Raw genomic sequence first — 19,221 nt, forward strand, 5'->3', positions numbered from 1 at the left:
ACTGCTTGGATCTGGATCCCGATCCTGCATGGCACAGGCGCATGTCATCAATTTAGAGTCGCTCAGCCCGTGGGACACATTCACGAGAAGGTTCTGCTCGCTCCCATCTTTTGTGCAATACGTACTGCGACCGCAAAGCAAACTGAATCTCCTTGGTGCTGCAGAGGCAGCATATAAGCCCACGACGCCAACGTCAGATCCTGCAGCAAACGCTACATCATGAAAGTCATTATCGTTGGTGGCGGTATCGCTGGTTTGTACTCCCTGCTAACAGTTTCGCAAATGCACAATTCTTGATTCTCTTCCTCACAAGTCACTAGGCCTGACTTTCGCCAATGCTCTGTCCCAAGCCGAAGATATCGAGTTCATCCTCCTCGAAGCCCGCTCCCTCTTGGACCCCCAAGTCGGGGCCTCCATCGGTCTCGGCGCCCAATCTTTGCGAATCTTCGACCAGTTCGGCGCAGCACAAGCCATTCTCGACGAAACTGTTCCTTTGACCTACGCACGTGGCCACTACCCGGATGGGAGGCTGATCAGCGAGCCACAACCCATTTTTCGACTCCTCGAACCACGTCTAGGATACGGACTGAGTTTTCTCGATCGACAGCTGGTTCTGCGAGCTGCGGCGGATACCTTGGAAGCCAAAATCGCGGAGACTGGAAGAGGAGAAATCCTCTTGAATAAACGTTTAGCGAAAGTCGAACACTACGATACCGGAGTCAAGGTCTTCTGCGAGGATGGAACGTTCTATGAAGGAGATGTTGTCGTTGGATGCGATGGCGTGAATAGCCGAGTGCGAAACGAAATGTGGCGAAACGCAGACGTACAGGACCCGGGAGCTTTTTCGAAAGAAGAAAAGGAAAAGATGACAGCGGAGTATATGTGCCTTTTCGGCATTTCGACGCATGTACCTGGCGTTGAAGATCCTGGATGTGCCGACTTGACGTATGATAAGGGAAGAGGGTTTCTGGTGATTACTGGCAAGGAGAAGAGGTGTTTTTGGTTCTATTTCGAGAAGATGGATAAAGTGCATCGGTATACGGATCCTGGCTTTCCGAGGTTTACGAAAGAAGATGCGGAAAGAGTCGCGAAGGCGAATTTGGGGAGGATGGTGAAGGAGAACGTCTCGTTGGGGGATCTGTGGGAGAGGAGGGTGAGTTTTACGCTTGTGCCGATGGAAGAGGCGTTGTTTGAGAAGTGGTCTTGGGGTCGGATGGCGACGATTGGGGATTGTGCGCATAAGATGACGGCGAATCATGGGCAGGCGGGGAACAATGCTATTGAGAGTGCGGCGGCGTTGGCGAATCAGTTGGTTGCGTTGAGCAAGAAGACGAAAGAATTCAAGACAGTGGATTTCACGAATGCGTTACGAGCATGGCAAGCGAAACGACAAGCTCGAATCGAAGCGACAGTCAAGGAAGCAGCGCTTGTTTGTCGATACAACTGTCTGGAGACTCCGATGGCGTACGTGTTCAACTATTACCTTGTGCCGAGCCTTCCGAGCTTGATTGTTGATATGCAAGCCGGAAATATGGTTGGTGCGGAGCTTCTGGAGTACCTGCCTGTGCCGAAGAGGAGTTTGAAGGGAAGTATGCCTTTCAATCAAAACCAAGGAACAGGGAAGTCTGAGAACGTGATCTGGAGGTCGCTCAGGGCAGCGCCACTTCTGCTGATCGGGTGGTGGATGTGGAGTGTTAGGAAGGACATGGGAGGCAAGTGGGACGAGGAATGGGACGGATGGCTCAAGGTTGTGGCAGATCCGATCGGTGCTGATAGCGAGAGGATCGTGAGGGTCGTGACATTTCTGGTGCAAGAGATCATGTTTTTCGCATTGAGGAATCTGGAGAGCGGGAGAAGAACAAACAGGTTGAATGTGTTCTTGCGGTTTCCGATATGGGTTGTGATTTTTGGCCACATATACGGTGAGTGTGAGCAGGCTCGTGCAGAGGCGAAGACGAAGGGATGAGTGCTGACAAAGTTCTCTACTAGGCGCTGGGGTCACGATTCCCATATATTTCTTCTTCCACTACCTTACTGGAAGAGTGGATGCCTTCGCAGCAGGAGACATGCGAATGATGAATACGGCGTACATCAAGACCATCTTGCCTTCGCTCCTACTAGTGGAGGCAAATACACTTGCACCGATACTCCTCCAGACATCCACCAACCTCGATCTGGGCACGCTGAAAGTCCTCCGCCACCTAGCGCCTCTCCCCATCAGCCTGTTCCAACTCGCGCTCACACGGCTGAACAAAGACACAGAAGAACAAGACATGATCCGGAATTATACGGCCGATCTTCCCAAGATCCGAAGAACGATCTACGGAATGCTTTCTCTCGGTGGTCTTGTTCTAGCATACCAAGCCTTCAACTTCACGCCCGCCTCTCCAGCCGACAGCACCAAGGTCTTCTTTGGTCTTGTCTCTATACCTTCAAACTTCGACGTTCTCCACTATACACATGGCGCTCTCACCAACGCCAGCATCTACTGGCTTGGACTCCTTTTCTACGACCTCTGCTACGCCGGAATGTGCTCGATCCCAAAGACAATCCTCTCTTTCCTCGGCTTCCTGGTCCTCCATCTCGCTGCTCCATTCCAGTTCCGCCCGCTCATTGATGTAAGCTTTGTTCTCGTGGCCTGGCTTGTGAGAGAGGAGATACTGGCGACGAAGAAGGAAAGACATGCGATCACAAAGGAGAAGTATGGGGCCGGTAAGAGTGTTTGGGAAGTGGAAGGGAAGACCACGAGCATAAAGAAGACGGGAAATGAGACGCTGGTGAATGGGAAGCATGGTGAGAGTACTGGGATCGTAGAAGAGGTGTTGAACGGACACTTGAAGCATTCGAATGGAGTGCCGAAAGGCTTGGGATTGGGAGATGAGGGTGCTGGACCAAGATTCTAGAAGAGCTGGACAATCTTCCACAGGAATGATTGTGGCAGTGATTGCTTGAGACGAGCTATGAGGTTGCCGACTCTCCAATTGCTGATTGCATGACTTATGCTACCTGAGGGACAAACAGCAGGTGGGACTTTGTTTGTGCTTGGAGCCCGAACAGCAATCTAGCGTTTGATATCTTGGACTTGCAGCCTTCTACCACTACACAGTTCGAATTATAGCTACATTACGACACGAACGAGACTCGAGGCTGCTAACCAAGCCACGCATATAAGGTTGTGAAGTCGGAGTGAATGGTTCGTTCTCCGATCAGACTGTCATTCACCTTCGCCTTCGACCGGCGCTTTTGATATAAAATGCCTCCAATCTATGAAGCATATACCGTAACAACACTACCAAAACAGAGCGCGATCTCGAGTCGACACCATGGCGGCCCAGAACAGCATCCCCTTTGGTCCGGTAATGCCACCATCCATTGTCCTCACGGGGCTGAACGCATTCTAACCCCTTTGGTAGCTCGAAACCCCGATCATCTTCGCAACAAAGTGGTTCCACAAGATCGACCAGCACATTCTCACCGCCGATTACCAAACGAACGATGCCTGGGTCGACTGGATGACGAAAGGCTACGAGCTCTTCATCGCCTTCAGAAAGCAAAGCGCTGCTTTGCACTTCGATCAACAGACCATTTCGGCAATCCCAGTCGCGTGTGGCAGAGACGGTGACAAGATCGGAGATGCGTGGAATGCGGCAGAGAAGCTGCGTGACGTGCTCAATTGGAGTATCGACGAAGGCGTAAGACATCTTAGGCACGCTGGGAAGTCGATGCCGGAAGTGAGGCACAAATTCGATATCCTCGTTGACAATGTCACGTTGGCAATCGTGGATGGTGTCTGGGATGGTGAAATCTCGAAGATCTCGCAGAAGGTGATCGAGAAGATCAAAGGGGGCGCGGACGAAGGTTTGCCGTGAGTCGAGTCAGGGAAGCAAGATGATATGATGCTGCGTGCGAATAGCCGCAGAGGTGGTACGTGATTGCAAGTGTGAGAGTAGAGTCGCTAGCTGCTGTACGCTGCTCTAGGTTGTCTGTCAGCGAGAGCATAAAGGAGTTTTGATTGATGGTTCCTTCAATCGACACAAAACGAACCCACTACTGAGACTTGCAACGCCGGGCACATACGACTTTGCAGAGATTGCTGCGCTCGAGACTACAATGGCAGCTTGATAAATTAGGTAGCTCGTCGCGATGGAGCGATTAATGCAGAATGCTTCCAAGCATAGTCTCTGGCACTTTCATCGATCCAAAACTCCTTCTGCTGAATTACCGTACAAGTCCAGGAGGTATCCCTTACTCAAAGATGCTCACTCTACCATCTGCTTCACGGAGGCCTTATTGAAGCTTCGCGTGTGGATGCGCCCTACCGCCGATGAAGCAAAGCAAAACTCGCTCTCCGATTCGTGATTTCAATTCTGCATTTACTGACAGAGGAATTCACAGCATGCTTTTGCCCTTTGCATCGCTGCTTTGTGCTGCGGGTTCCAAGCATCCTATCTGTCGAAGAGGGTCAAGCAAGCAAGAAAGGTCGCGAGAGTTACACAAGCCTCATTGTCTCCCAATTGCCATCCTGATGCCTCGAGCCAGGAACCGTCCCATCCGCCGCGTTGGGTTCGCCCATGGCAATGCCCGACACGCAGCACGTCTCTTCTTCTCCGATCCATCTGCAAGAAGTGCACCTCCCCGCTCTGAAGACGATTAATTTCCCGCGCGCAGAGCATCAAGCGAACAGCCTAGTGTGTTCCAGCTGTTTCGAGGTGATAACCGATACATCTCCGTTCCACTTGCCTTCCTTGGTCGCCAAAGTGATCCTATCCACGAGAGCATCGAATCTGGCCTTCTCCTCCGGTCCACAGTTCTTACTGGCCTGGATAGAGCGTGTTACCTCATCGATTGCCCAGTTTACCAAGTCGCGAAGCTTTTCTGCCATCCGCCAGACATGTGCGGGGGAGCGCAAGAAGTATTCGCTGTGCACGAATATAGTGGAAAGGAGCTCCTTGTTGTATCCCAAGGCGCTGCTCTGCTCCTCGAATGCGAGTAGCAGCTCGAAGCCGATAGTGATCCACTCGGTCATTTCGTCGCGGAATTCGAGTGACTCGCTGGCGAACACATGGGTGTGGAATTTGCGAAGCCACTTGTCTGCAAATATGGCACGGTTCTCGAGCTACGAAAGGATTAGTTTTCATTCGCGTTAGCGACGGAAGGGAAGAGATGAGCTTACTGGGCCGAATGTAGGCTTGTTCTCAGCTGCCATGGTGCTACTCGAAACGTGCAGTGAAAGTGTGTGTGTTGCGTGAGTAGGCGACAATTTGTAGCTGGGGCAAGGTTTGAGTCGTATGGGCGAGTGGCTAGATGCAGTCAGATATAGGCAAGAGTCGAAGGTGAAAGAGTTTCGAAGGTGAACGTAAGTGAATGGCACGGCACATCGATCACCCTTCGGTTCGAAGCGCGCCTCCTCTACGAATGGAGTCGCTCATTTCCCACACTTGTATGGTCACCCATCTCGGACAGCTCGAGTCACCAGGATGGCAGCACTAAGCAAGCCGATGCGCGATATTGGAACGAGGGCCGATAAAAGTGAGCCTGCTCTTTCATCAAACAACGAGCAAACGAAGGCAGAGGACAATCGAGATACAGAGCGATGAGTCGCAGACAGAAGCAAAGGCCACGACCAGTCTTCTCTCTGACCGTCTTTTATCGATGTGATTCTGAGCCCATCAAATTAGCTACCCGATCGAAGTCATTCAAAACAACTCAAGTTAGCAATATGGCATTACTGAGCAAGCCGGTGGTCGATCCAGTAAGCCCACTTGCTTCGTTTCCTTCTGCCATCACGAACAGAGGCTGATTATGACCAGGAGTATCGGGCGAACGAGCACTCGGAGGGCGAATGGGTGTTCAAGTTGGCGAGACAGTTCGTCACTATCCACACCAGCGACTTCGACGTGTGGCTGTCGGACTGCTTTGATACGCTCATGGAATACCAAGCTGCCGCTCCTCACCTGCAAGTCTCTGTTCATCCAGAGTCTTTCCGTGCCTTATGTCTGATTGCAGAAGCCATGCGAGAATTCATCAACGGCACGCTGAGCCCTCTTCGTCAGCAATATGAGCACAACCCGTTCGATGACGTCCCGTTCGATTACATCGTGAAAGTCCGACTCAACGCACTTGCCGAGAAGGTTCGACTGGGTGTAGCTAACGGGCAGTGGTGTGAATATTGCCCGGAAGCAGTTCGCGAGTGGTACCGCATGCAAGTCCAACGAGGGGTTTCAGCCCAGGCCTGACGTTCGCACGATTAGAGGCACTGTCAGCGAGGAGACATCAGGGTGCCGCATGAGCTCGGAGCGATTGATGATGCTGCAGCGAAAGAGAAAGGCTGAAGAGGCACAGAGAAGCCACAAGCTGCGATCAGGTCAGGGCAGCTTGGTGATGCTTTTGGAATGGCACAGGTAGCAGCCCAAACTGAGGAGACAGCATGACCGCTAGTGTAATCGAAGAAGCAGTCAAGCTCAGAACACAATCCCCCACGTTCGTTTTGAATCTGATGCTGGCTGGGCTAGAGTCTGCCCCTCTCGTATCGTTGACAATCGGACTGATCTATCCGCCCAGCTGCTCTCCGGACAGCAAAGCCAAGACTCGGGGTCATCCACATCTTGTGCTCGCTCTTCGCGATCCTGGCTGCATGCCTGCCTCGCCTCTAAAGACGGAGTGGCTCGGCTACGCTGCACAAAGAAGAGAGACGAGTGGCTCGAAAAAACCAGTGGGCGTCGGGTTTCGAGAAGATGCTTCCAGCTGCGACTCGTGCTGGATGGCAACCGAGGGACGTTCAGAGAAATGTCGTGCTTGCTCTCGAATTTTATGGAGTGTTTGTCTCCCTGACATGGCTTGGTTGTGAAGAGCACTTGTTCTCGTTGCTTATTACTTCGAATTTTTGACTTCGTTCATCAATCTCATCGCAGCATGGAGCCAGTTTCAAAGTTATCAAAGACGAGTGCAGACGACTCGAGTTCGTTTGACAAGTCTCGAGTGACAGTCTATGGCCTAGTGAGAGATCTGCGAGCCTGCTTTCCAACTATGCATGGGGCATTGCTAATCGGTAGAACAGCCAGAAACTCCAGACATTTGTGCCAGCAAGTGGCGTCACAAGCTTCTTGCTCATCTTATGACTTGGCCTGGTCTAGACCTCCCTTGGTCTGATGAATGTATGCCCAAGTGGTGCTCCAACGGCTACGATCTCGTTCTCGCATTCGAAGCAGCTTCTGCGTCGTTCGGTTTGTCGCCCGGGCCAAAAGAGGTGACACATCCGTTCGTCTACCCGTGGGAAGGTAGCTACCAACACCCCAACACTGCGGCGTGGCATATTAAGAGTTGGGTTTGTATGAAACTGGAGCACTGGACGGAAGGAGCAATCAGAACCTTGCGAGGACTGCCCCGGGAGGTAGTTGAACAGGTGAGCGTTCGCTGTGTGGGGCCAGTGTCTTGTGCATGAAGTCGGAGCACACATGCTGATGATAAGGACAACTTTACCCAGATCAATTAACTGGTTGAGAAAGTTACCCGAGACGAAACCAGCGGGAAATGGAGACCAAGAACCTTTAGCGCCGAAAAACAGAAGCTGCATGACAGAATTAAAGGCGCCGATGGAGGCCAGTTATTGGGCATCACTTGGTCTTTTGTGAAGGATGAAGCCGTAAGAAGGGTTGGGTCTGAAGCATCTTTAGAGATGATCGGCCGAACTATGACGACTGTCCTGATGGAGCAAGGCCGGACAGGCGAGTGGTCAGAGATGCTGCAAAAGCTTCTTGATCAGCTGAGATTAAGCAGAGAAGAGTGACAGAGACCGCGAGTGCCTGAATGAGAAATGCGTCGGAAGTTGTCGGCAGGAGGTCCATGTAGCCGTGTCTCAAAGAGCTCGCCGCAGCGTTGTTGCGCCTCTTCCCTGGGATGAAGAGCAGAGAAGTCTTTATGTTTTGAGAAAGGAAGCCGGGCGATTGCGACTGCGTTGAACAAAGGTAGTCCAGTCTCAGACGCGTCCACTGGAATTGGTCCTGGACGTAGGTCGTGTCGCGAGCTGAGATGCTGCTATCTCTTCGGGGACAGCGAGCTTTCTGTCGATTGTTTTGCTGCAGCCGGGCAGGAGGGCGCGTCAGGTACTTCGCCGCTCCTGCTGTCAAATGTAAAGTGAAGCGCCGGCGAGGACGTACCTTCCCCAACATGCAGAAGCAAATCGCTTGGCGTTGTTGCCTCGACTCTTCTCACGGCCTCTCGTGTTCTTTTGCTACCCACCCCAACCACCACTTCAATCATCGCCAGAACCTCCACAAGATGACGAAACGAGCAAAGACCAAGAAAACCAAGAAGCAGAAACCTCTCGTGGCCTTCGGACCGGTAAGCGCACCGAGCTCTCTTTTGTGTCGAAACGCGCTAATAAATCGCAGCCAGAGACAGATGCCATTTTCAACCAGAAGTGGCTGCTCAAGCTCGGCGCCCACGTTCGCGACTGGCCCGGACTTGGCTTCCCATGGAGCGCAGCTGCCATGCCTGGCTGGTGTGAAATCGGCTGCCGACTTGCCACAGAGCATAGAGCAGCGCGCAAAGAACGCGCTATGCGTCTGCGTGAACCTCCCATCGTCCTCGAAATAGATTTCTGGCCATCATACCCACTTTACGAGTCGCCTTCACACCCAGTCAACGCAGTGTTCTTCATCGCGCAACTAGTCGACGAGATGATGGTGCTGTGGTCATTGGATCCAGGAGAGAGGAACGATGGTTCACTTCGTCCACAGATCATCGCGGCGATTGACCAGGTAGAGTCAGCGCAGGCGAAGAAATTGTGGGCCGCGAGACCGGATCCTGCGGTGTTTCAAATCTTCAGGAAGAGGCTATTCGAACAGATTCATGAGGAGGTGGAGAGCAGGATCGGGAAGAATGCACCAGAGTCGGAGAAGCAAAGAGCTGTCTCAACGGTTCTCATGAAGCTTCGTACATGAGAGTTGCATTGACCTTGAGGAACCCTTTGGTTGCAGGGCGTCTGCAGGATGGCGGACGAGCTGGAACAAGCCGCGATAGTCTGTTCCGCATAGGGTACGCTGGCGGCGGCATCGCCAGCGCACGCTTCGATGCATGGCCTGCGAGCCATGGCGTTCAGTAGCAACATGCATCTCCATGAGCTTTTAAGCCTAGTGTTGAGCTGAGATCAGCCTAGCGGTCGGCTCTCAAATGCAAATCTTAAGATCATCGCCTCACCCGCACATATGAAAAGTGTTTTTGTGAATACCTACTTTCACAAGGACGAAGCCATCTCTTGAATCTATTGCACAAGTATCCACTCCGTGCTGTGTACATCTTTCGCAGAGCTCCGTTCGCAACGTGCTGCACGCTTCCCGCTCTAATAACCCTCCTTGCCCCACTTGTTGTACTTCTCGTGGAGTTCCTGTCGCAGTCAGTTAGCTCTGAACCGGATGTCACACCTTCACGTTGTCTCGTCCCGTGAGAATCGATTCGTACCTTTGGCAGGTTGACATCTGAAATTGGTCAGTAAAAGGTACAAAAATGACCGAGACATGGATTTCGCAGCTACAAGATGTCTTCTTGCGACTGCACGACACGTACTGGGAACGATCACCTCATTCAGGGCACTAGGAGCATCCTTCTTTCCTTTGCTTGGGTCACCGCCTGGGTGGTATTGGTAGCGGGCCTCGCCTCCGGTCTTCCAAGGCTCCGAACCATCGACGCGAGCCACCTTGTTTTCGGAAGACGAAGAGGTTGGGTTGCTAGAGAAATGCCAGCCTGCGAGGCCAAAAGCGCCAGTCATGATGGTGAGGAGAATCTGCACAGCATAATCAGCATCCCAGCCTCACCATACCATCTCCGTCATCCCATTGTTTTCTTCCCAGTTTCATCCTTCCGACCTCGTTTATGGGAAGCAGACAGACGTACGTAGAGCTCAGGATCCTTGCGAGCGCCCTTTCGGAGGACATCCTTCTTCTCGGGTTGCTCGGCGCTGCTCACGGCATCGGCGTATGTGCGGCGGAGGGTGGGCTGGCGAACGGCGCGAGTGGCCTGGAAGGCGGCTCTTCGTGCAACGAAGGACATGGTGTGCAGTGGCGAGAGATAACGCGGCGGTGGTTGGTGTTGGGGGTGGTGGTGCGTTTCGATGATGTGATGTCAAAGCAAAGCCAATGGACTGCTCTGCTGGTCGCGATGCGGCTCTGCGGGGATTCCCTTCCCGCTGCACATTTCAGGCACAACGTGCATTGTCGCGCGTTTGATAGGAGTCGCCCCCAGCTCATTCGCACTGACGCCCGACCATCTATTTCACTTTGCGCTATTAAAAAGCACTGCGTCGGCACACGCTGCACTCAGGAGCCCCCCGGTATAGAGACATGTCCCGTCTCTGTTGACCCGCGCCCGATTATGAATCTCGTCGCCGACACCAATCCACCGACACACCATTGCCGGCGCGAACGATAGCCACTCCACCATGGCCGACCCGCCGAGGCCATCCAGCTCCAGCTCCAATGCCACCTCCACTCTGGGCCAGTCCGCTCTGACAGCAACCGGACCTGTGGGAGAACCAGGACTCCCGCCAGCGCGACCAGCCAGCGACACCACGAGCCGAGACCGCGACAGCCGCACGTCGACACAGCGAAGTTTCCGGCCCATGAGCAGGCGAGATGAGAACTCACGTCCGGGCTCGGGCGTGGGCGGACCTACTCATGTTCCGTCTCTCGCTATGCAGAGCGCATTTCGTCCCATGAGCTCGCAGAAGCTGCAGGCGCAACGCGGTCAGAACATCGCGCCTCCCAGCAGTACTCAAGGCGGGCATCGCTTGCAGCACAGCGTAGACGAGAGCGGCGAGGACAGAAGAGCACATCGCCTTAGTCTGGCGTCGATCAACACAGCGCGAGAACTCGCTTCGCGGGATGGTGCTTCACGCGACGGAGACGTGCCACCTCTGCCCAGCAGTGGCCGAGGCTTCTCTGTCTCTGCGAGCACCGAGCCGCTGTTCAGTCCAGCGGCCGCTCCGGAGAGTGTGGTCAGCGATCAGAGCCAAGTTCCATTGAACCCGATCGAGAAGCCGCCGGTTCCTGATTCGCAACACGCACCACCGCCAGCCTATCGGAACTCCTTGGGATGGACTTCGAATAAGAGCAATCGAGAGCGCAATACGCAACGGCAATTGTCTCAAGATAACGAAAAGCTCTCCTCGCCTGCAAAGTCACCGATTAAATCTACCGAAAGCACTCGGACAGGACGGAATTACCAGTACTACGCAGGAAACTATCTCTTCTTCTGCCTTGGACGATGTCTGAACACGAGAGCAAAGCCATTGAATGTCGTCACGGGCATCCTGACGCTGCTCCCAGCGATTTTGTTCTTCATCTTTTCTGCGCCATGGCTCTGGGAAAATGTCTCTCCGGCATTGCCAATCACATTTGCTTATGTGTTTTTCGTGGCATTCTCCGCATTCCTTCACGCGGAGTTCTCTGATCCCGGTGTGCTGCCTCGGAATCTGCACCCACATCCTCCGAATCCGGACGAAGAGCGCGATCCCTTGACCGTAGGACCACCAACGACAGAATGGGTCATGGTCAAGACATTTCCTTCTAAGCAGATGAAAGTCAAGCTGGAGGAACATGCCGCCGAGAACGGCGCTGCAGGAGCAAACGGCGCAATGACTGCCATGGAGGTCCCAACAAAGTACTGTAAGACGTGCAATATCTGGCGGCCTCCACGAGCGCACCACTGCCGGGTCTGTGATGCTTGTATCGAAACTCAAGATCATCACTGCGTTTGGCTAAACAACTGCGTTGGTCGCAGGAACTACAGATTCTTCTTTGCATATATTGGTTTTGGCAGCATTATGGCTCTGCTTTTGATGGCCTTCTCCTTGACGCACGTTGGCGCCTATGCCAGTCAAAACGAAATGTCCTTCGGAGAAGCACTGTCTGGACGGACACAGGAGCGCATCGCATTTGCCATGTTCATCTACGCAGTCCTCGCACTTCCTTATCCAGGAAGTCTCTTCGGCTACCACCTTTTCCTCATCGCGAGAGGCGAGACCACACGCGAGTACCTCAACAGCCACAAATTCCTACCCAAAGATCGACACCGGCCGTTCTCACAATCTTCTATACTTAGAAACTGGCTTGCAGTTCTCATGCGTCCGCGACCCCCAAGTTATCTGGCGTTCAAAAAGGCTTACCAGCACGGTGACATTCGACTCGGGCACACTGTTCCTCGAAAGCAACGCGTCGAAAAAGAGAAATTGGACGCTGCTCGCAGTCAAAGTCGCGTGGAAGGACTGAAGAAGAGATTCAGTGTCCCCAAGGGCAAATTTGGTGGCCGATCCGACCTTCATGCGCAAGCTAATGGCGGCGCAGACAGGGACGTCGAACTGAAAGATTTGCAAGGTCCGCCTAAGACGGCAGATAGTGGGATTGGTGGAGCGCAGAGTGTGAAGAGCCAGCAACAGCAATCACAACAGCAGCAGCAGAAGAGTAAGACTCTGCCCGGCGGAGCGAACAGTACACCGCGATAGCGTGTCGCGCTCGCGTGTGGATCGATCATTTAATCGTTGATTCCCTTTTGATTTTGATTGTAGCGATGGCGTTGTTTTGGGGATCACTGGTCAGCGAATGCTGCGTTTGATGTGTGTGTTGTGGACGGCAGCGGCGCCAATTGTATGTAGTTGGACGGCGTCTTGCGCTCCTGATGGGTGGAAGAGAGGGAAGACAAAGTCTTCGTGTATATTATAGTCGCTGTTGAGTGCGATCTGAGCGAGCGATGAACGTAATGTCTTCAGTTCCCAGGCTTTCTTGTTCATGTACATATTCATCTCGCATGGCTTCTAATGTTATTCAAATGGTTGTTACATTTAGTTGTGCTGATACCATTTCCTTCCAGTCTTTGCTTCGCGCAGGGTTTGGAACGCATGCCTCAGCTTCGGAGGAGGAAGTGCATCGAATATGAATAACGCTTAAGGTAAAGGAACGCACATGGAAGCATTGGCTCGGCTCCATGACCCAAGCATATCAGCATAATGCAGTACCATGTATGTAATGTAAACCGTCTTCACTGCCATAAACCGGCCACCAAATGCCGCTAACTATCCAAAATAATGCCACGGAAAGCACACGAAAGTCCGAGCATAAACCATCAACGCCAATCGTTTCACAACATCGCATATTCGAAACCGGCCATGCCCTACGACAGCTTCGCGAAACTGAGCGTGCTCTGCCTAAAAGTCTTTGTGCCGCTGCTCACGCTGCTGAAAGCCTGCTTGACCCTATCACGCACGCTGTTAGACCGCTTGGGAGCAGCGTCGACCTTGGACTTCTTCTCGATTTTGGAAGACTTCTTCGTGAGGACAATTTCTTCATCCTCGTTCTCATCCGCGCCTTGAGTAGCTTGTACAGTGTCGGCTTGGCTGCTGACCTTACTCAGATTGGCACCGTTTGAGTTGCTTAGTTCTGCAGTAAAAGAAGGATGAGTGGCCACGGCAATGTCACTGCCGTCTTCTTCCATGACCTCGGACATTTCGACGCGTTCCACTTCGGTCGATGTCTTTACTGAGACTGTGGTCTTCTTGCTGATGCCGCTGCGGCTGGTGGGTGGACGAGAGGAAGCCTTCGAAGTCGGACGGTCTTCCATCTCAATGTCCTCGGTGAACTTGGAACCCGTGGAAGTGGTGCGGATGTGTTTGGGTCGGGAAAGCTTCTTGACAATATCCACTTTCAAGTCCTCGTCACTCTCCTCCTCAACTGCTTGGATACCGGTAGCAGTCTCCAGCATCGCCTCCTCCTCGACTTCAGTAGTCTTCTTGCGCTTCGGCTCGGCCTTCTTGCGAGCAGGTTTCGGTGCAGGAACAGCAGGCCGGGGCCCATCACCGCGTCTCGCAGCCAAGCGCTGAGCACGAACGGAGTTCTTCTCAGCCTCCTCCTTGAGACGCTTCTCCTCCTTGAGCTTTGCCTTTACTTCCGGATCGTCGACCGCAAGCCAGCCACGCCATCCGCTGCCGCGATCGTCGTGCTCCTGCTTCTTCCGCGCTTCCTGTTGCGCTCGCTTTTGTGCCTCTTCAGCAACGATGCGGAGCCGCTCCTGTTCTTCCTTTGCCAACTTCTTGATCTCGTCAGCTCGAAGACGTCTGCCGAGGTAGCCTCTGCAGTTCCACGACCCACAATAGCACGTCTGTCGAGTGTCGCCAAAGTTGTCGAAGTTGTAGTCGTAGCTTAACTCCTCGTTGGTCATGATGCCTGACGGCCCAGCATATATGCCCATTCTCGGCACGCCTCCAACCTTGGTCATGCGGACTTCGCAGTTGGGATCGCAGGAGTGGTTGATGAAACGAGCTGCACTACCCTTCGTTCCATCAAGCACCAATCCACGCTCCATCTCCATCAGGTAGTAACACTGCTTGTTCATGTACAGCTTTTGCATTCTCTCCTGGCATTCGCCCTCGGTGATGATCTCGCCAGTGTACTCCATGATAATCTGTCCGGGCTTGAACGACCGCGCTGCACGAATGCCGTGACCACGCTGCTCAGTCTTGACGACCTCGATGCCCACATCGAAGCGTCCACCCTTCTTCAGACGAGTCGCAAGCTCGTGGAATGGTCGGTTGCTGCATTCATCTGCTCCCAATCTGCAGTTCGTGTCGTCACACTCGTACTGCATAACACGGTTCAGACAATCATCGTCGCAGCCCATGCCTGGCTGATCAGGTGTCGAGCAAGAGCAGAAAGAGGGCTGCAGTTTCGCTTCTTTGCTCCATAGAGCCTTTGCCTCTCCCACAAGACGGTTCTTGTTCAACTTGTGCCAATCCTTCGGCTTCTCGTCCATTCTCTTGTCGTTATGAGGCGCGTACACATCGTAGGGTATTCTGAACGAGCGCGTCTTATCGGCATCGAGATAGCCGAACATAGGCAGATTGAAATTGAGGTGCTTCTTCTTCGGCAGATCCTCACCCTCCTCGACCGCCGGACCATTCGATGATTCGGGACGACTCTTTCGAAGCTTCTTCTGCTTCGTCGCCGGTTTGTTGGGATCGAAATCGAGCTCCTGTCCCGCGTACAGCCCCTGTACTTGCCACTTTTTGACCTTGTTGCCAGTCGAAGTCTTCTGCAGAGGATTTGCAACAACGATGGGAGCGAGCTCTGGTTGAGGCGCCTTGGTCGTCTTGACACGCTTCTTTGGCCGTGGTGCCTCGTGGAATTCGTCCAGATCGATCTCGTCCAACACGCCTTTTGGGCCCATATCGAGCTCCTTCAACATCTTCGTTCTCCTCGGGCTGTCTTGCTCCTCCACCAAGCCCAGTTTCTTCTTGCCTGCCTCGACCATGTCACGCGTTCTCTTCCCTAGCGTTGAGGCCACGTTCTTAGCACGGTCCTTCATGCTGGGACGTCGCTCGATTTTCTTCGCAGGTGCCTTGCCCTTGCCCTTCTGCGGAGTCCGAGCCAGCATCTTCTCCAGATCATCCTCGAGTTCCACGTCGATGTCCTCGTTCTCGATAACGTCGGGCTCAGTGTCCTCGCGATCGACAAGTGTGCGGCCAGACAAGCCGGAGGCTTTACGCGTCTTGCTGCTGCTCGGCTCGATCGCCTTCTCAGAGGCTTGCGCGTCGAGCAGTTGCTTTACATTGTAGTTGACTGACACGCGATTGCGTCGCGACCGACCGCCAGACGCCAGCTCCTGCTGCTCTGCCGCCTCGGCGCCTGTCTTGGCAGAGTGCATGCTACGATCGTCGCCAACGCTGGTAGGAGGTGTCGACGCGGCAGGCTGCTCGGAAATATCGTCCACGTCCATGGCGGTGCCCGAGACGTCGATGTTGGACAGAGCGGAGTCCGAGGAAGACGATGTACGCGTCAACGTCTTCCGCCGAGGTGTCATCGCGCTGACGGGTGGTGTGGCGGGTCAATGTCGTTGTCTGACAGACGAACGACGCGACGTGTCGACGCGAGGCGAGGTGGGGAAAGATGAGCTCCGGGATGCCTTCGTGTTCGTGACGCAGCGTGTACACCAGAATGCACGGACGGTGTCGACGCGGTGGACGAGACAACGCGCTCAAGGAAGTCACCAGCGGAACATGGGGCAGGGGTGGTGGTGTTGTTGTGAGCTCAAGCGCGAGAGGGATGTTTGTAGCCAAGAGCCGAGTGAGAGATTCATGTCAAAGCAACAGGACCCAGAGCTTCCCACACGAACCAATCACCGTCAGCCCGCCATTGTCCAGTGCCGCCTTTGTCAGTGCACCGACATTCCTCTGACATGTCCCGGTGATGCCTCTCGCATGCAGCAAGCATAGTACACCTCATCGAATGGTCACGCATGTTGAATTGACGCCCATGCTAATCTTCTCAGCAAATACTGGTCCTGGAAAGCACAGCGAGGCTATGCATGCAGTTCTCCTGGCCTTTCGAACCAGACGGATCGTCACCCGAACGTGCAGAAGCCCACCGGATTGTCTGAGGCCCATAGAAGCATAGTGATGCCGACGCATAGGTCTAACACCGCAGCCTTCGCTCTGAGTCAAGATGTGGTCGTATAACATAACGACGCTGCTAGGTATAGTCGCCACTCCTGGACCAGTACGTATGCCCCATGCTCCAGCGGATTGGCCGAGACGTGTCCTTGCGTTTGGGATGTTGTTACTGACGTGGCATATATAGGGATTGTCAAGTTGCGTATATACTTCAATAGAGGAGACTCCGGTATACGATGCTGGCTCCAGATATCCACGGCTTCCTAGTCGATAATTCTCTGGCGTGCTGTATTTCACCATACAGTCAGTCTTGAACGTTCTTCTAAGCGACAATCAATTTGCAATGGTCGAGTCAACGATGGACGCCATTCATCAGACAGCATTGCGCGCCTCGAGTCTCCACGCCTTAGCAAAATCCAGTCAGGCTGCTTTCGTCACCTGTATCTAATCAACAATGCAACATTAATGTCGGGAAAACTGATGAAGGAGCAAAGAACCAAGTGGTCGGCGTAAGAGTGGTGCTGCTGTTTCCGACCCCGACTTGATCGAGCAAGTGAATGCTTGTTGTCTGATGACCCCCTTCGATTTCGCATGTGAATATCTTGTCGAGTCCCACTGCCTTTCTTGAATTGCCAATTCTTCATCTGCGACTCCGACTCAACCAGCCGCTCCTATTCCCAGAGCTTCGAGGAGTCTTCCCGCAATCTCTCGCACATTTCGAAACGACAAAACTCCCGGCACAACAACTTGCTCCCCGCTGAGAGAACGCTGATAGACCGAGAGACACGACAGAAGACCACCAAGAAGAAAGAAGTCAACGAAAATGAGACTCGTCCACATCCTGCAAGCTTGTATGTTCCTGTTGGGAACGGGAAATGCCTTCTCCAGGCTCTTCGCCGAAGAGAGGTTGATATCTGTCGAACACATCAACGACAAGATTGAGGACCAGCCACAGAAGAGGACTGGGGTGCAATGCGACACTCAAGAGTCTGGTCGGTTGAGCAATGGCACGGAATGTGCTTGGATCTAGGACGACTATTCGATGATCAGAGCGACCTTTGCGACTCGGGGACGGCGTTCTCCCACTTCATGGAGACCAACCTGGCTGCATCGACCAGTCTTGCGGACCTTCGACCTTTCTTGAAGGCCGCCACCTAGTCAGGACGAAAGCGCAACCAGGCGGGCTTTGAGTACGGCTTGCCTAGTCACCCCTCAGCGGTTGATTGAAAGCGGTCAAAAAGCGAGCAAACAGTAGGATGAAGTCCTTTGGCTGCATAGTGATCTCACAGTGGATTGGCATTCGCACTGCTTTCCTATCATATTGCATCGACCTTTTTACCTCTAACTTCACTTTTGATGCATTCGATTGTTATGCCTATTGCAAGTGCCATGAAAATGTATACATATATGCCTGCAACGAAAGACCTTGGCAGGAATAAGTTGACGCTAGCGCCCCACTTTCACATGACAGCACGTCACGCTTTTGTGCCAATGACTCCACACCTGGAGTGAATAGCACTTGCGACTTTACATGTGCACAAACACTGTTCACCAAAGTTGAACCTGCGCGGAGGGTACTATTCCTTCATTCGTCAACTGATTTCGACATCCAACCTTGCGACACTTGCCAAAAAAAGTTTTTGCAAAAGCTTTCTCCACACCTCGAGTCACTACACACAAGAACATTCGACAAATACATCTCGATTACCAGACCGGCACTTTGTAAAGATGTCTTCCGCAGAAGTTGTCACCACAATTGACGAGAAGAGCGTTGGTTTAAAGAAGATCGCGAGTGGCAAGGTCCGCGAGATCTTTGAAGTCGATGAACAGACTTTGCTCTTCGTCGCAACAGATCGCATCTCGGCGTATGATGTGATACTGACCAATGTGAGTACTCCCAGCTGTGTTCGAAATGTCACCTTCCATCAGATGTTGACTTGTGTACAGGGCGTCCCCAACAAAGGCGCATTGCTCACGCAATTGTCAGCCCATTGGTTCTCATTGACTAGCAAGCACTTCCCGGAACTCAAGACGCACCTCAAGTCTACTTCGCTGCCGACTTCAGTCCCATCAAACCTTGCGCCACAGCTTGAGAAGCGGAGCATGCAGGTCAGGCGCGTACCGGTCATTCCACTCGAGTCGATCGTCCGTGGCTACATCACTGGCAGCGCCTGGTCTGAGTACAAGAAGTCCGGAACCGTGCATGGCATGCCTGCGCCTGCTGGCTTGCAAGAGAGCCAGAAGCTCGAGAAGCCACTTTGGACCCCGAGCACGAAGGCCGAGCAGGGAGAGCACGATGAGAACATCTCAAAGCAGAAAGCTATCGAGATCGTTGGCGAGGAGGTCGCTAAGAAAGTCGAGGAGGCCAGCCTGAAGATCTACGAGATGGTAAGTGTCTCTCCATCAACGCTGATCCCTTTGTTATGCAGTACTGACATCCTGGTCTGTAGGCCCGCGATTACGCTGAGGAGCGTGGCATTATTATCGCAGATACCAAGTTCGAGTTTGGCCTTGACCCAGAGACGAAGGAGATCGTCCTCATTGACGAGGTCCTCACGCCAGACAGCTCACGCTTTTGGCCCAAGGACAAGTATGAGGTCGGCAAAGGCCAATCGAGCTACGACAAGCAGTATCTGCGCGACTGGCTCACGAACTCCGGACTCAAGGGCAAGGATGGTGTAAGCATGACCGAGGAGGTAGCCAAGGAGACTGCGAGCAAGTATCGCGAAGCATACGAGAAGATCACGGGGGAGAAGTGGCAGTAGAGACGAGGCAGGACCAAGCCACTG

General features: G+C 53.2%; 10 protein-coding genes across 10 annotated transcripts; 7 read left to right on the plus strand and 3 right to left on the minus strand.

The window, feature by feature from the left end:
• Nucleotides 1-219: 219 nt before the first annotated feature.
• Nucleotides 220-2,903, plus strand: CKM354_000148800 (uncharacterized protein; the record flags this gene model as incomplete). Its single annotated transcript, XM_044796614.1, has 3 exons — nucleotides 220-253; nucleotides 321-1,922; nucleotides 1,990-2,903. The coding sequence occupies 3 exons, from the start codon at nucleotides 220-222 to the stop codon at nucleotides 2,901-2,903; spliced, it is 2,550 nt and encodes an 849-aa protein (XP_044652549.1).
• Nucleotides 2,904-3,323: 420 nt separating this feature from the next.
• CKM354_000148900 (uncharacterized protein) lies at nucleotides 3,324-3,869 on the plus strand (the record flags this gene model as incomplete). The annotated part of the gene is made up of 2 exons (XM_044796615.1): nucleotides 3,324-3,356; nucleotides 3,414-3,869. The coding sequence occupies 2 exons, from the start codon at nucleotides 3,324-3,326 to the stop codon at nucleotides 3,867-3,869; spliced, it is 489 nt and encodes a 162-aa protein (XP_044652550.1).
• An 803-nt stretch (nucleotides 3,870-4,672) lies between these two features.
• CKM354_000149000 (uncharacterized protein) lies at nucleotides 4,673-5,206 on the minus strand (the record flags this gene model as incomplete). The annotated part of the gene is made up of 2 exons (XM_044796616.1): nucleotides 4,673-5,116; nucleotides 5,174-5,206. 2 exons carry the CDS (start codon nucleotides 5,204-5,206, stop codon nucleotides 4,673-4,675), a joined length of 477 nt encoding a protein of 158 aa, XP_044652551.1.
• A 513-nt stretch (nucleotides 5,207-5,719) lies between these two features.
• On the plus strand, nucleotides 5,720-6,236 carry CKM354_000149100 (uncharacterized protein; the record flags this gene model as incomplete). The annotated part of the gene is made up of 2 exons (XM_044796617.1): nucleotides 5,720-5,752; nucleotides 5,811-6,236. The coding sequence occupies 2 exons, from the start codon at nucleotides 5,720-5,722 to the stop codon at nucleotides 6,234-6,236; spliced, it is 459 nt and encodes a 152-aa protein (XP_044652552.1).
• A 2,041-nt stretch (nucleotides 6,237-8,277) lies between these two features.
• Nucleotides 8,278-8,942, plus strand: CKM354_000149200 (uncharacterized protein; the record flags this gene model as incomplete). The annotated part of the gene is made up of 2 exons (XM_044796618.1): nucleotides 8,278-8,340; nucleotides 8,391-8,942. The coding sequence occupies 2 exons, from the start codon at nucleotides 8,278-8,280 to the stop codon at nucleotides 8,940-8,942; spliced, it is 615 nt and encodes a 204-aa protein (XP_044652553.1).
• Nucleotides 8,943-9,340: 398 nt separating this feature from the next.
• On the minus strand, nucleotides 9,341-10,047 carry CKM354_000149300 (uncharacterized protein; the record flags this gene model as incomplete). Its single annotated transcript, XM_044796619.1, has 4 exons — nucleotides 9,341-9,385; nucleotides 9,460-9,476; nucleotides 9,565-9,781; nucleotides 9,892-10,047. The coding sequence occupies 4 exons, from the start codon at nucleotides 10,045-10,047 to the stop codon at nucleotides 9,341-9,343; spliced, it is 435 nt and encodes a 144-aa protein (XP_044652554.1).
• Nucleotides 10,048-10,435: 388 nt separating this feature from the next.
• Nucleotides 10,436-12,496, plus strand: CKM354_000149400 (palmitoyltransferase ERF2; the record flags this gene model as incomplete). Its single annotated transcript, XM_044796620.1, has 1 exon — nucleotides 10,436-12,496. One exon carries the CDS (start codon nucleotides 10,436-10,438, stop codon nucleotides 12,494-12,496), a length of 2,061 nt encoding a protein of 686 aa, XP_044652555.1.
• A 665-nt stretch (nucleotides 12,497-13,161) lies between these two features.
• Nucleotides 13,162-15,843, minus strand: CKM354_000149500 (uncharacterized protein; the record flags this gene model as incomplete). Its single annotated transcript, XM_044796621.1, has 1 exon — nucleotides 13,162-15,843. One exon carries the CDS (start codon nucleotides 15,841-15,843, stop codon nucleotides 13,162-13,164), a length of 2,682 nt encoding a protein of 893 aa, XP_044652556.1.
• A 1,412-nt stretch (nucleotides 15,844-17,255) lies between these two features.
• CKM354_000149600 (uncharacterized protein) lies at nucleotides 17,256-17,462 on the plus strand (the record flags this gene model as incomplete). The annotated part of the gene is made up of 1 exon (XM_044796622.1): nucleotides 17,256-17,462. The coding sequence occupies one exon, from the start codon at nucleotides 17,256-17,258 to the stop codon at nucleotides 17,460-17,462; it is 207 nt and encodes a 68-aa protein (XP_044652557.1).
• Nucleotides 17,463-18,160: 698 nt separating this feature from the next.
• Nucleotides 18,161-19,197, plus strand: CKM354_000149700 (phosphoribosylaminoimidazolesuccinocarboxamide synthase; the record flags this gene model as incomplete). The annotated part of the gene is made up of 3 exons (XM_044796623.1): nucleotides 18,161-18,319; nucleotides 18,380-18,820; nucleotides 18,883-19,197. The coding sequence occupies 3 exons, from the start codon at nucleotides 18,161-18,163 to the stop codon at nucleotides 19,195-19,197; spliced, it is 915 nt and encodes a 304-aa protein (XP_044652558.1).
• Between the last annotated feature and the right edge of the window lie 24 nt (nucleotides 19,198-19,221).

This window comes from Cercospora kikuchii, assembly GCF_019650295.1.
Source record: "Cercospora kikuchii DNA, contig_00001, whole genome shotgun sequence".
NCBI lineage: Eukaryota > Fungi > Ascomycota > Dothideomycetes > Mycosphaerellales > Mycosphaerellaceae > Cercospora > Cercospora kikuchii.